Genomic DNA, 13,594 nt, shown 5'->3' on the forward strand with positions numbered 1-13,594 from the left:
CAGATCTCCACACACAGCCGCCTCTCCCTCCCCTCTCACAAGCTGAAGCTTCAGGCCCCCGCCGCAAACCGGGCCCCTGAGCAGCCGGGAGCACCCGCCGGGTTCACCCCCCGCCCCAGCCGCGGCACCGGGCCCTGCGCACGCAGGCAAACATGGCGCCCGCTCGGGCGGGGCCGCCGCGCGCCGGCCGCGTCCCCATGGCAACGGCGCCTTAAGGCAGGAGGGCGGGCTGGTGGCGGGCGCCGCCATGGCTCACGGGAGCCCTGTGGTGAGGGGCGGCGGCGAGCCTGGGCCGCGTCCCCGGCCCCATCCTCACCCTACCCCTCTCCCCGCGCCGGCGAGACGCAGGGAGGGGAGGGACGGGATGGACTGGATGTGCCCGGGCCGGGTCTAGTCGCCATCGCCTCAGGCAGTGCCGCCCCGTGGGGGCCGGGGAGGAGCGCTCGCTGGCCGTTCCCTGCAGCGGGCAGCACAGGAGTTGCTTTAAAGCCACTATTTTTGGCGGGTTTGTTAAGCAAAAGCCCCTTGTGGGTAACAGGATTGCGGCAGGGCCTGGCGTGAGGGCCTGGCGTGAGCCCCTGGGGAGCTCCGGGGGGCAGGGAGGCTGTGTGGGCCTGGCGGTGGGGCAGTGTGGCGGCCCCGGGCCGCCCTGCTGCCGGGCCCGGCCTGACCTGCCCCCTCAGGCCGCCAGGTGAACGCGGAGAGGCCTCGGGCTGCGCTTTGGGCCTTGTGGTACCCTGGACTGGGGCATTGCTGACCCCCTCCCCGCTGCCTACCCTGGACTGGGGCATTGCTGACCCCCTCCCCGCTGCCTACCCTGGACTGGGGCATTGCTGACCCCCTCCCCACTGCCTGCAAAGGAAAAAAAAATTCCGATGGGATAGTCTGGTTCATGGCAAAGGGGCCTGTGTGTTAAAGGGATAAAACCGGAGTGTGGGCGTCTCAGAACTGTAACCATTCCCCTCTAATTTGGGAGCGTGTAGTGGGATTTTACAGTTGCTGTGTACAGTTTTTATATAGGATAATAAATATTTGTGCTTCTTGTAGCTTGGCAATCCTGGGGAGAGGAATAGGCCTGTTGAAAGATTTAAATTCAGTTTCTCTTCTGGATTAACAATGAAGGCAAAGCATTTGACGTATGGGCTAGTCAGCATCCTTTAGTGTAATGGTACAAGAGTAAATTTTTTTTTTCCTTGTCTTCTTAGTGTTCTGAAGTGTGGTAGGGTAATTTTTTGAGATCTCGAACCTCCTGTGAGAAATCATAAATGAGTGCGGTTATTTCAAAGTAGTGCTATGTTGTGCTGATAGCTTTTTGCAAAAAATGTAACTTGTTACTTCTTAATAACTTCTAGGCTTTTTTATATTGTCTGCAGTTTACAACAACTTTAGAGCAGTAAAACATTAGTTTGATGTTGAGTTAGAAAAAACGTAAATTACTATCCTGGAATCTTAACTTCTATGGTTTCCTAAAAATCTCAGCTTCATCTTTCACCTTGTGTAGGCTATTCTGGTGGTAATGATAGTCAAGATTAATTGACTTTAAATTGCTAAAATCTTGCTATCTTACATTTGCGTCAGAGTGAATGTATCTTGAAGCTCGTATGTCTGTTGTCCAGGTCTGACTGGAGGATTAGGATTTAATCACGAATATGGGCAGAAGAAGGAATAAAGTGTTGTGTTGGAGTCCTGTTATAAGATGAATGATATGTGTTGGTACCTGTAGTGTTAAATTTCCATGGCTAAACTACTCTACAGCATCAGATGATTATCACAAAGAAAAAATTAAATCTGTTACTTACAGAGGTTACTTGCAGGTTACTTACATTATGCTTCTGATAGAATTGGCACCCTCTCATTTTTAGTAGCTTTTATTGTTGGTTGGCCTTCAAGTTAGGGGCAATGACGCTAGAATGATACTAAGTGGTTTTAAACTGATGTTTTAGACATACTTGTTTGAAAATGCAGCACAGCAGTTGTTTTTGTAATATATCTAGGATTTTCTTAAGCATTTCTGTAGTCTGCAGAAACCAATAATTCCAGGCTTGAATTCTGTATTTTTCCAGGGATGTCAGATTTAAAAGAATGAGTGGACTTGCAAGTCTTTGCACTTGACAGAGTATTCGGTTTATTACACTGATCTGTGCATGCTGTTCATCTTGTAACAGTAGTTTATGCAGTGAGGTTAGGCTTTGTGCTGTCATTTCAAATGACTTAATCTTCATCCTGACTTTGAAAATTTTATTTTTTTTAATGTAGCATAAATTATACAAGTCTGTTATTGAAGATGTGATTGAAGGTGTGCGGGAACTCTTTGCAGAAGAGGGTTTAGAGGAGCAGGTTCTGAAAGACTTGAAGCAGGTTTGTTGGGTTCCCCTGCATCAATAGAAGTTGTATTATGTTTTTTTTTCTTTTGACACAATGTACCTGTCTGTTTCTTTGCCCTCCCAAACAAGCAAACTTTTGCCCTAAGTTATAGTTTCAAATATCCTGTAAATGATGTGTTGGGCTGCTGGAAGCTGAAATTCAGTAGTGATTGTTATCATGTTTATTGGATAGAATCAGTCAATTTACTCTTGCAAAAACTAGGGATACCTGATTATCATTTTAGATGTGGCTTGTTTTTTAAAGCTGATATTGTTGACCTTAATAATAATAATCTTTCTGCAGCTTTGGGAAATAAAGGTGATGCAGTCTAAAGCAACAGAAGGCTTCTTCAGACATAGCCATCATTCTGCACAGTTTGCCCTGCAACTACCGCACAGTTTTCACCATGTTCTGCAGGCTTCAGCAGGTTAGATGTTGAACACAACAGATGCAATTTAAGAATAGCTCAGTGATTCAGGAATCTTCTTGGAAGACTTGAAGGTGCTGCAGTAATCTTGGTTTGTGATGCTTATGTATATATCTAGCCTGATGGGGACCAGTAATGATTTGAAAACAAAATTTGACCAATAAAGGACGAAATAAACTTTGATAAAATAATGCAATTATGTGCATGTGCTCTTGATCTGCTGCTTAATTCCAGTAGCAAAACACGAAGACAATTTTAGTCTTCTTGTCTGCAGTCCAGAAGCGTAGCGCTTCAGCTGCAAATTTACCAGTAAGGTTAAGCTTTCACTTCCCCTTTTAATGTGTGGCATGATGTGTGCAGAGGTTATATGGCATGGTTGTGCCATGCAGCTCTGCTGTTGTGTTGGAGTTTAATTTGGTTCTGCATTTGTTAAAATGTAATCCCTTTCTTAAACTGAAGAGTAGGAGGGTAGTCTTTCAGTTGGTTCTATTAAAAGCAGTATTCCTGTTGCAGAGAAGTACTTGACTTTCACACAGCCTCTGACATCACGACCTATTCTGCTCAGTTAAGTCCAGCTGACCATTGTGGTAATGTTATGGTAGAGTGTAATGCTTAGCTGAGACTTCTCCCAGTATGAGAGGCCATTAGGACTTTTCCCCATAAAGGACAAAAAAAACATACGAGATGATTTAATGAAAATCTGCATCATGGTACACTTCAGGGTTGGGTAGGCACTCTTCAGTCTGTGAGGCTTTTTTGTGTTTGTTTTTTTTGGTTTTTTTTTTGTTTGCTTGTTTGTTTTTGTTTTTCCAAAACAAAAGTTGAGTGGACTGGTTTTGGAGACAGGTTCTTATTTATTCCCTGTGGTTACAGGGAATATACATTTGTGTTTGTTTGCTGTTAGAAGCTTTATATTTAATGAGCTTTACCTTGTTGCTCCCAAAGTTTTGGAAGGGCAATACTAAGCCAAAACAATCTGGTGAAACCAGTGAATTTTTTCTTTTCCTTAAATGGGATTTGAATTGTCCTATATGCTAGAGATTTTCAAAGTAATTGGGCTACCTAAATGGTTTGCTTCTTGAAGCCTGGGGAAGTTTTCCCTTTGCTTATCTTCTCCCATTCCAGTCAGTATTGAGTGCTTTTGAAAATCCCACCGTACTGTTCTTAGTATTAGCACCACGGGATTTACTCTGGTGCAGAAAAATACTTGCACATTTTCTGCATGTTGACACGATAATATGTTTTACATACATGTTCTTGGTCATGTTAAAATGGTAGCATTGCACATCTGTCCTTCTAGCTGATGTAATAAATAGAAATAGCCTGCTTAATTTTTACAGTGCAACTTAAACATATCAAACAGTTAAACAGTAATATTTGTAGAACAAAAAAACCCCAGAAATCACTAAGACCAGCTTCTAGCAAAATTAAGTTTTATAAATTTGGGGTATAACCTCTTCCCCCTGAGTACAGCATAAGCTTCAAGCAGCATAAAAGGAAGTGTATTTAAGAGCCTTATCTGGATGTGCTCTCTTGATCTTGAGAGTATGAACTGAAGTTAGATTGCTTTAGTTTCAGTTGTGCTTGCTGTAAATAACTGAAAGATCAACTGTGTCCAAGAAATTAATGTTTTTGTGAGGTGCTGTTTTTTTTTCCCCTCCTGTATAGCTTCTCTAGTCATCCCAGCTGGCAGAGGTTTCCAGCAGTTCACAGCAGCAGACCTGGTATGTAACTATAGTGACATTTTATTTAAATTTTGAGTATTCTGAATTCTAAGTGATTGTTTGTCAGTTGTTAATAGGCTTGAGGGGAGGCAAGTATGAAATATTTTCCATGTATAGATGCTTTAGGACAGCATTTCTCATGACAGTTTCATGTGTCCAATATGGCATAGTAGGCAAGGGAGCAGGAGTCCTGCTGAGGGAGAATCAACAGATGAAGAAACAGTGCTGTTATTTCTAGCCCTTTTTTATTTTTATTGAAAACAATAAAAAAATTAAGAGTCTGTAGAGGGAGAGCTGTAACTCTGCTGCTTCTATATGAGCAGTGAAAAAGGATGAGGATCTGCCAGTTGGTTTTGCAAGCAATGCATCCGGAAGTGTGTTGGAAGCCATGGCTGCATGTATTTAGCCAATAGATGTATAGTGGAAATGCACATCTACAGATATATTTTTTTTAAAAAAATTTTTCTTACTGAGTTTTAAAATAAAGCACCGCTGGGAAATGCTAGCGTTACTGAATCTGGGAGCAGCATTATGTGCAAGGGATAGAAATCATCCAGAAGAAAATGAGAGGCTTATAGAGTTGACAGGTTTTGAACTCTGGGCATGGCAAGATTTGTTTGGGGAGGAGCTATTAATTGTCAGTGCTTGAAGTTATTGAGTGCCTCCTGAGCTTCAAGCTAACTAGTTTCCCAAGCTGAAATATGATATTGGGAAGATGTTTGTGTAACATCCAAGTTACCTGATCTAAAAACTAAATTTCCCCAGAACAGCTAGTTTGAAAGGGAGCCGTATATCCAGCTGTTTGGTTTCCAGGAGAAAAAGAGAATGCAAAGTGACTTCGTAGGCCTAGGCAAGGAGTCTATGCAGTGTGGAGTATGCATAAGCTCAGGTAAAAGTGGTTCTGAGTGGAAAAACAACTTTCTGGATGGTGTGTACTTTGAGGGCATACAGGAAAGTGTTCTGTTAACAAAAAGGGAATGTGATAACTGGAAAATAGGAAACCTTAGGGCAAGTCATTATCCTGTCAATACACAATACTCTTTATCTTTCTAAATCTGAAAAGTCTGAAGCAACTCTTCAGTAAAGATGATCACAAGAAGCCCTCATTGGTGTTTCATCTGAAGATGTTATGTGTGACATTTAGGGCCCTAGGAGATAAAGTATGCACTACTTCTTAATAAAGCTCTTGTTTATCTAGAGTGCTTCACAAGTGGGTGCAACTCTTACTCTCCCTTCGGGCATTGCTTATCCTATACATGTACCAGCTGGAGTGACGCTACAGACAGCATCTGGTAAGATTGAAGAGGGGATGTAAAATGTTACAGTGCATTGACTGGATGTGGATATTGAAAGATGGTCCCAAGTACAGCAGATAAAACAAATGTGAAGTTAAAAGTGTAGGTGTGTCAAGCCAGTTGCCCTCTTCCTTTGTAGTTTGTGTTTGTAATCGTTGCATGGGAGAAGTAATTACATTGATTAGTTAATGTGTCAGTTGTGTACACTTGCAAGATCAGTTAAGGTGGGCTGCCAGGTGATGCCATTTTTTTGTTTTACAACTGCTTACAAATGTGTTACCTGTGTCTGGACTGACAAAGGATTTCCTCCTCTTATATAAAGGGCAATCTTCATGTTTTAAAAAGGTAAAGACAGTCTGGTACTTCAGAATCAAGTTGATTTTTTTTTTTTTTTTAATTCAAATAAAATACAACCATCCATTAACCTTTTTGCTCACACTCTTTTGCTGATAAAACTGCCTGTACAAAAATGTGCTTGTACTGCTTAGGATGTGGTAACTGGAAGGTTTATTTCAGTCACAGACTGACTCCTCAAACAGCTGTTCTTTGAGAACTAGTGTCACTAGATATCTATTTCAGATATAATTCCTAAGGTTTTGAGACATATAGGCTTGTGTCAGTGACTGTGGGTGTGTAAGAATGTGCTTGGGGAAAAGAATAATTAAATGAAATTGGCAACTTGGCTTTAGCATCTTAACTCTAGCACTAATAATAACTTTAAGGATTCAGTATTTGGAATGGTTTTTGTACAAAGAAAGGCTAAATAAACTAGGATTTTTTTTTTATTTTTTTTTAAACTAAACTAGGCAGCTCTTTTTAGAAGGAGGGGATACCTAAAGGTCCTTAAGAGTGAACTGTCCCTGTAGACATGGAATAGTTTACTGTTTCATCTTGTATTCCTTAGTTTCTGAAATTGCATAGAAGTAAATTCAAAACAGGATTTTGTTTTTTAAATCCAGTATGTAATTTACTGAACTAACTGCTACAGGGTACTGTGGGGGACAAAACCAGAAAGGGATATTAGACATGATGGTCTGGATGGGAGCTCTGACTCAAAAAGCCTCTGAACACTGAAGTTTCAAAGGCTGAAGTTGTGCTTGGGTGAAGTATTTCTTTGTGAACATCTTGTTTCTCATAGTTTACCTGGGTGTTTGCTGTTGGTTATTGGTGGTAACAGGACAGTGGCCTGGATGAACCTGTAGTTTAACCTGCTGAAGCAGAATTTAACTCTTGTCTTTGCAGGGCAACTGTATAAGGTAAATCTGCCTGTTGTGGTTACACAGGCTGCAGGAGATGCAAGTGTTCTACACCATCCTGTTCAGCAGGTATTGCAGCCCCCTGGGCAACCTTCAGTTCTGCAAGCCAACATTGCCAGTGTTGCTCAGGTGAATGCATCCTCTGCCCAGGCAGATGCTGAGACTTTGCAACCCCAGGAGACTGCTATCCAACAGACCATGGTATTTCAACCAAATGCCATGGAGAAAAACCACCTGGAGAACTCTGCCAGTACTACATTGGTCCAGCAGCCTTCTGTGAATCAGCAGCAACTTGTAACTAATGCAGTGCTGAATCAAAGTGCAGACTCAACAGAAAAATCCCAGTATGGCAGTCTTCACACAGCTGTGTTTATGCCAGAATCATCTGAAGGTTTTTTTCCCGCTGAATCCTTGGCAAACAACTCAAGCAGTGTTCTGCTGGATGTGGAGGGGCAGTTAGACATTGAGTCTCAGGAGCTGGTGCAACAGCAGGTGTCTGATGATATCATTGACCTGATTATCACAGGCAAAAGTTTGGACGATAGTGCTGTTCTGAAAGACCATGACATCATTGCTTCCTCTGACAAGGTAAGGCCTTTTATTTCTCAGCTGGTGAAAATACATTGGAGATGGTTGGTAGAAGTATCGTAGGAGATGTGATCAAACACACTTGTAAGTAGCACCTCTAAATTATAATAATAAAAACTAACACCATTTTGAAGTTCATTCTTGAGCTTCTTTTGAGTAGCAGTAGCTGATTACTTATTTTTACATGAAGAATTTGTCACAAGTATTGCTAAAATACTGGCATTGAGGAGGATGTCAATCTAAAAAATGCTGAAAGTGTAATGGGTAGATATGTTATATTCTTAGACTTATTAACTGTTTTGAGGGATAGGGTTTTTTTTGTGACTGATCAGATGGAAATGACCCTTTGAGAACTTTGTGTCATTCTGATGCTGAATCTGCGTTTGGATACTGGCCAGTTGTGGGCAAATTTCTCTTGCAGTGTCAGCTGGGATTAGTTTAAATTTGTAATGTTAAATGTGTGAAGAGCATTTAACTTTCATTGAGAATGCATGTTGAGTATGAAGAGTTGCATTTGATAAGTGAAAATCTGCTGGAAGGAAATGCATTTCCTTGGGAAAAAGTTCTGAACAAACTAGAATTTAGCTAGAGCTGTGTGGAAAACTTGAATGATTTTAATTAACAGGCCACTTTCCTGACCTCATCTACTTTTTGTTCTAGAAATTATTTACAGATGTTTTAAGTTCAGGCTGGTTTGCTGACTTTGAGTTGTAGTGCTTATATGTGATTGAGGCAAATTTATTAAATGCAAATTTAATGACAGTAATGACAAATGACTGTAAATAGAAAGCATGTTATGGTGCTTGTCTGAACTTTGATGGCAGGGTGATGATAACTGCAGTAAGAATAGAAGGTCAAAACAAAGTGTTATTTTCTTGAACTAGAAAGTGTATGTGGATGTGAATTGGATGCTACAGTAAAGATTTAATGAGAAGCTAAAGATGGCTGAAAGCTTAAAGGACTTTTATGCTCCTGTGAATGCTCTGTTTAGGAATTCTAGCACTTTTATGAACAGTAACTTGAGGTACTGAAATATTTACTGTCTCAGCTTTTTATATCTTATTTAAACAAAGCACTTTGAGTTGAGGGAGAGAATGAGTTCATCTTGATTTTTATTTCAAAAAGGAAAAAGGCTATTTTGGGGGATGGGTGAGTAGCTTGTTTCCTTTTTTTTATTTTTTTCCCCTTGTTTTGTTTTTGGAGCTGTATTTGCAATAGGAATTCTAAAGGCCTGGTTGGTCATTGTTGTCTTAAAAAAGTTGTTTGATTACCATAGTGTTTAAAGAAGGGTCTAAGAAAATGTCTTGCTATATTGTTGAGGAATATGTGGCATAGAATCCATTTAAGATTAGGTATAAGAACAAGGTTTGCAAATGTACTCAGAGTTTCCAAGTAGGCCAGGACTTGAAATTCTCATTTTAGTGCCCCAATCGTGTTGTTTTATTAAACAAAAGTATCAGGCTTTGTACTGAACAGTGAAAGCTGTATGGCGTTAATTCACAAGCTGTCTCTGGTCTCTTTTATTCCTGTCAGATGGAACCTACTGAGCAGATGGAATCTAATTTACGATCAGAGAAGGATATCTGCAGTGACATTGGAGGCATAATTCAGCTAGATGGTACTGGTGATGTTTCTCCCAAGGAAGAAATACCATATACAAAAGATAGGGAAGAGAATGAATTCATTGGCATTATTGAATCAGAGGATCTAAAAGCTCTGGATGATGAGGAAGATGATGATGAAGAGTATGACAGTGTTTCAAACACAGAGTCTAGCAGCAGTGGTGGTGATAATGAAGAGGCCCAAACAGATATCGTTGAGGAGGTAATTTACTTTTAAGCTTTTTGAAGCACATTACAGTAGTATATCTGTCTTTACTGTTGGAATTGTTGCATCCAGAACAATTCCTGGTTAAGTTTAATGCAGAGAATGTATAGTTCAGTTACGTACCTCTTGAGACACGTGGGTACTGCTCAGAAGTCACTTGAGAGCTCATTTTGAGAAGCATGGACAAATGAAAGAGATGTTGAGAAGTCATTTTTATTGGATTAATTAAAAGACTTAATTAAAGTTATAGGGTAGAACCTTGGCCTCAGTGGGATAAAGTACCGCTTTTTATTTAAGTAAGATTGGGATACAAATCTATGTTTCTTTGCCTTCTGAAGGACACGGGATTAGACAGAGAAGGGAACAATGTGATACAAGTACATGTTTGCTAGGAAAAGGCTTTTCTTAAAGATGCAATTTTGTATCCTAGAAATTCACAAGAGAATCAACTTGTGGCATCTGGGCTTCAAATAAATACCAGTTGATTAGTGTTCTATTTACATGGGTCAGCTTTGCCAGTTAGCAGGCTTGCTTTTTGACCCGTGTTTTTGTTCAGGGTGGTGTTGTCGCTGAGAATGTATGCATGTAAAGCTGCTTATAAATGAGCTTTTTGCAACATGGTCTTAATAGCCTCTGGGTCGTGATTTTTGCAATGCTAACCTTTTATTGTTCTTGTTATGTTTAATGTCAAGTATATTCAATGCTATTCTGAAAGAATGTATAAAATAAAATTTTAATCTCTAGGACCCTTTAAATTCTGGTGATGATGTCAGTGAACAGGACATTCCAGACTTGTTTGACACTGACAATGTGATAGTTTGTCAGTATGACAAGGTACAGTATATAGTTTTATCTTTGTTTCTTAATCATTCTAAGTAATATCTTCAGCAAATCCATGTCTGGTTTACTACCAGCGCCTTTTAAAGAAAATCTAATACTGTAATAATTGTGTTTAAATTACATCTTCAGCTGACAATAGTCTGAAGACTTACCTGCTGCTTTCTGAAATGAGGATAATCAACGGTTTTTTAATGACCTATTAAAGGTAAAGAAAAGGGGTCCAAATCTTGGCAAATTAAGATCTGGAAAGCTGCATAAGCTTAACTTTCAACTTTTTAATAATTACTTAACTTTTAAGTAATTTCAACAGCGCCATGTATATATGTATGTATGTGTTTTCAGCCATGAATTAAGACTTTTGAAATGGGTAACAGAAAGAGGAGTGTGTGTACTTTATTCTTCACTTTTTGTCTTTTGAGGTGCTTACTGAGAGGTTTTCTTGTCAGAATTCTGTCGTGTCTGAAAAACAAAAGTTGTTAAGGGGCATTTTGTTCTCCATTTTAATGTTTAAAATTCAACCTTGTTTTGAACTCTTGATCAAAGTACTTCTAGCCCTGGTATAGTTTTGGATGGTTATATGCCAGTAGTTTAAAAGTTGACAAAACAAACTGCATATTTCATTTTGAAACAAATCTAGAAAAATATCTCTATAGTTTGCCTAAGAATGTGCCTTGGCTTTGCTTCTTTCAAAAGTGACTAGTGATGATTTTTATTTTTTTTTTTAATGCGTGTTCAACTAGGCCTGTCTTTAATGGTGTCTGTGTTTTAGGAAACAGTGAAGTGCTAAGAAAATTGTCTTTACTAAAGCCTAACAGATGGGTTTTTCTGAAAGTAGTTATTTTGGAAAATGTAGTTATAGGGATGTGTGTAGAAAATGCATCTGAAATTAAGCCATAGTGTCTGTATTGTATTGAAAATGTACACAAAGTTTTGAAGCTTTGTAACTCAGTTTGTTACAGATGCTATGGGTAGTGGATATTGTTATCTACAGCAAGTTTTGTCTGTAATAAGCAGAAAAATTGGTTGGAAATTTAAAAAACTAATAGAAAGTTCAGGATGTCTTCAAGGAAATTTAAAATCGGATGTTGCTAGAAATGAACAGGTACAGAAGTTGGAGGAAGATGTTGGTGACTTCCCCTTTCCTATACAGATTTAGTAAAACACATAGGCCTTGTAGAAAGTAGATGGAAAGAGTTACCTATTAAATTACTCTGTTATCTATAAAAGAATGCTGTCAGCAAAATTACTGTCTTGTTTCTTTTGGTTTTTCCCCTCCTTTTTCTTTCTGGACTTGAAAATAGACTGAGGCTTAAAATCCAAGGAATTTTCTAGAGATACTTAAAATTCCTTCTTTTAGTATTAAACAGAAACTTTCTGTGGTATAGATAGTTTTGTAGGCCTTTAAAAAGAAACAGAATATGCACATTCTCTTACTGTTTTATATGGTGTTATTTGCATTTTAAAGCAAAGTTTTCCTGCTTTTAGCCTTATCCTAATGTCTCTGCACACAATGTTGCTTTGCACTGTGCGCAGGAGAAGAAACACTGCGTTTCAGTTAAGCCATACCAGTTTGCAGGGTGCAGTATGTTTTGGGACTGGTACACTTGTGAAATTGCTGTGTTATAGTCTTGTTTTCCTGCTGGTGTTGAGATGACACACAGCTACTTGTTTTTTATGTTTTTGTTTTTGTTTTGTTTGTTTTTTTTTTTGAGAGGGGTGCATGTGCTAAAGTTCAGGAGGTTGTTCCCTTGAGAGAGCGGGGAGTTCATTATAAACAACTGAAATCTACTGCCTCTGAATATTTGTGGTGTGCTCAGTGGCAGTGTTTCACATGTTTTGGGCTACTGGGGTTTTAAAATAAAAAAAAAGGCTTGTAAACAAGTTGTTCTTAAAAAAGACTTTTTTTAATGGCTGTCTAATATGTATTATATTGGGGGGGAATTGATTTTTTTTTTTCATCAGATACATCGAAGTAAGAACAAATGGAAGTTCTATTTAAAAGATGGAGTGATGTCCTTTGAGGGTAGAGACCATGTTTTTGCAAAAGCCATTGGAGATGCAGAGTGGTGAAACCTCACTGAAGTATGTACTTTAACTGTGGCATTATTCCCTTATGAACTTCCTGTGAAACTACTAGACTTTCTATTGTTTTGCCATTAAACAAAACAAGAAAGCTGTGATAAAAATATGCTAAATCAGTGTTGTTAATACATGCAGACTAAAACAGTGTTGTTAGCTACTTAGCTGTCTTGGCTGTTCTTTGATTATTTCGTTATGTTTCCAGTTACTTTGTAATAGGAATGAATAGCTTTAAAGACTGAAATGTTGAATCTGTAGTAATTCAAGAAAAAAATGAAATAGTGACTATATTTAAGTAAATTTCAGTTCTGTTGGTTCTTTACTCTTTTTGAAATAAGAAACAGTTGTTGGTGATACTATGTCAAAGGCTGCTGAGTATAAAAAAAGAAAAAAAAAGCAACACCTGTGCAAATCTGAAACCTGTGGTTGTCTCAGGTGTGTACTTTGTTCCCTTTCCTTCCACCCTTTTTGTTGATGCTTTGTGGTTTTTTGACTTCAGCTTAAAGGCAGGCACTTTAGATGTAAGTCAGGAAACGTGGGTGGAAGACCCTTGAGCTCTCAATATGTGAGAATTATTGTTGTTTATTCTATACCCTCTATGTCTGCTGAGATGCTATGAATAGTCTGATTTAACATTAAAATGTGATTTATTTTCACTGGCAATGCAGAGTCATTCAAGTTTGTTTCTCTATATATCCACTACATTCTGGGACTACAGACCAGTAAGCTGTGAATGATACAAATTGTGCATAATAATAAAATGTCATCTCATACATGTTTCTAGCAGAGTTGGTTTTGTGTTCCCTAAATATACTTTGCTTAGCGAAATGTGTGCAAGCCATGCATGTGACAGTAGCTCACCCTGCCATGAGAACCGCATTCCCAGCAGTCTTCAGAGTTAGCTTTGTGTTTCTTCTTCTAGAAGTAGAGGTCAAAAAGAAGGTCTGGGCCCTCACCCTTCAGAGCTGCAGCTTCCCCCTGGCTAGCTCCTGGTTCTTGGAGGGCAGCATTGGAAACAAAATGGTAAAGCCTCCGCCAGGCTGACTTGGAACGGGGAGGGGGGTGGGGGGAGGATTCTGCCACAAGGGCAGGGCTACATGCAAGCATATGGCACCCCTTCCTCCTGGCTGCGGCTTTTAGGTCTTTTTAGGTCTGCTGGAAGAAGACATCTTGAAACATTTTGGTTATCTCTAT

General features: G+C 39.4%; 1 protein-coding gene across 1 annotated transcript; it reads left to right on the forward strand.

The window, feature by feature from the left end:
* The first annotated feature begins 247 nt into the window (after positions 1–247).
* On the forward strand, positions 248–13,068 carry GTF2A1L (general transcription factor IIA subunit 1 like). The gene is made up of 9 exons (XM_040612126.1): positions 248–268; positions 2,257–2,358; positions 2,668–2,791; positions 4,460–4,515; positions 5,714–5,807; positions 7,053–7,654; positions 9,188–9,478; positions 10,226–10,315; positions 12,284–13,068. The coding sequence occupies exons 1-9, from the start codon at positions 248–250 to the stop codon at positions 12,389–12,391; spliced, it is 1,488 nt and encodes a 495-aa protein (XP_040468060.1). The 3' UTR covers positions 12,392–13,068.
* The last annotated feature ends 526 nt before the right edge of the window (positions 13,069–13,594 follow it).

The sequence above is a fragment of the Falco naumanni genome, chromosome 12 (genome assembly GCF_017639655.2).
Source record: "Falco naumanni isolate bFalNau1 chromosome 12, bFalNau1.pat, whole genome shotgun sequence".
Lineage (NCBI taxonomy): Eukaryota > Metazoa > Chordata > Aves > Falconiformes > Falconidae > Falco > Falco naumanni.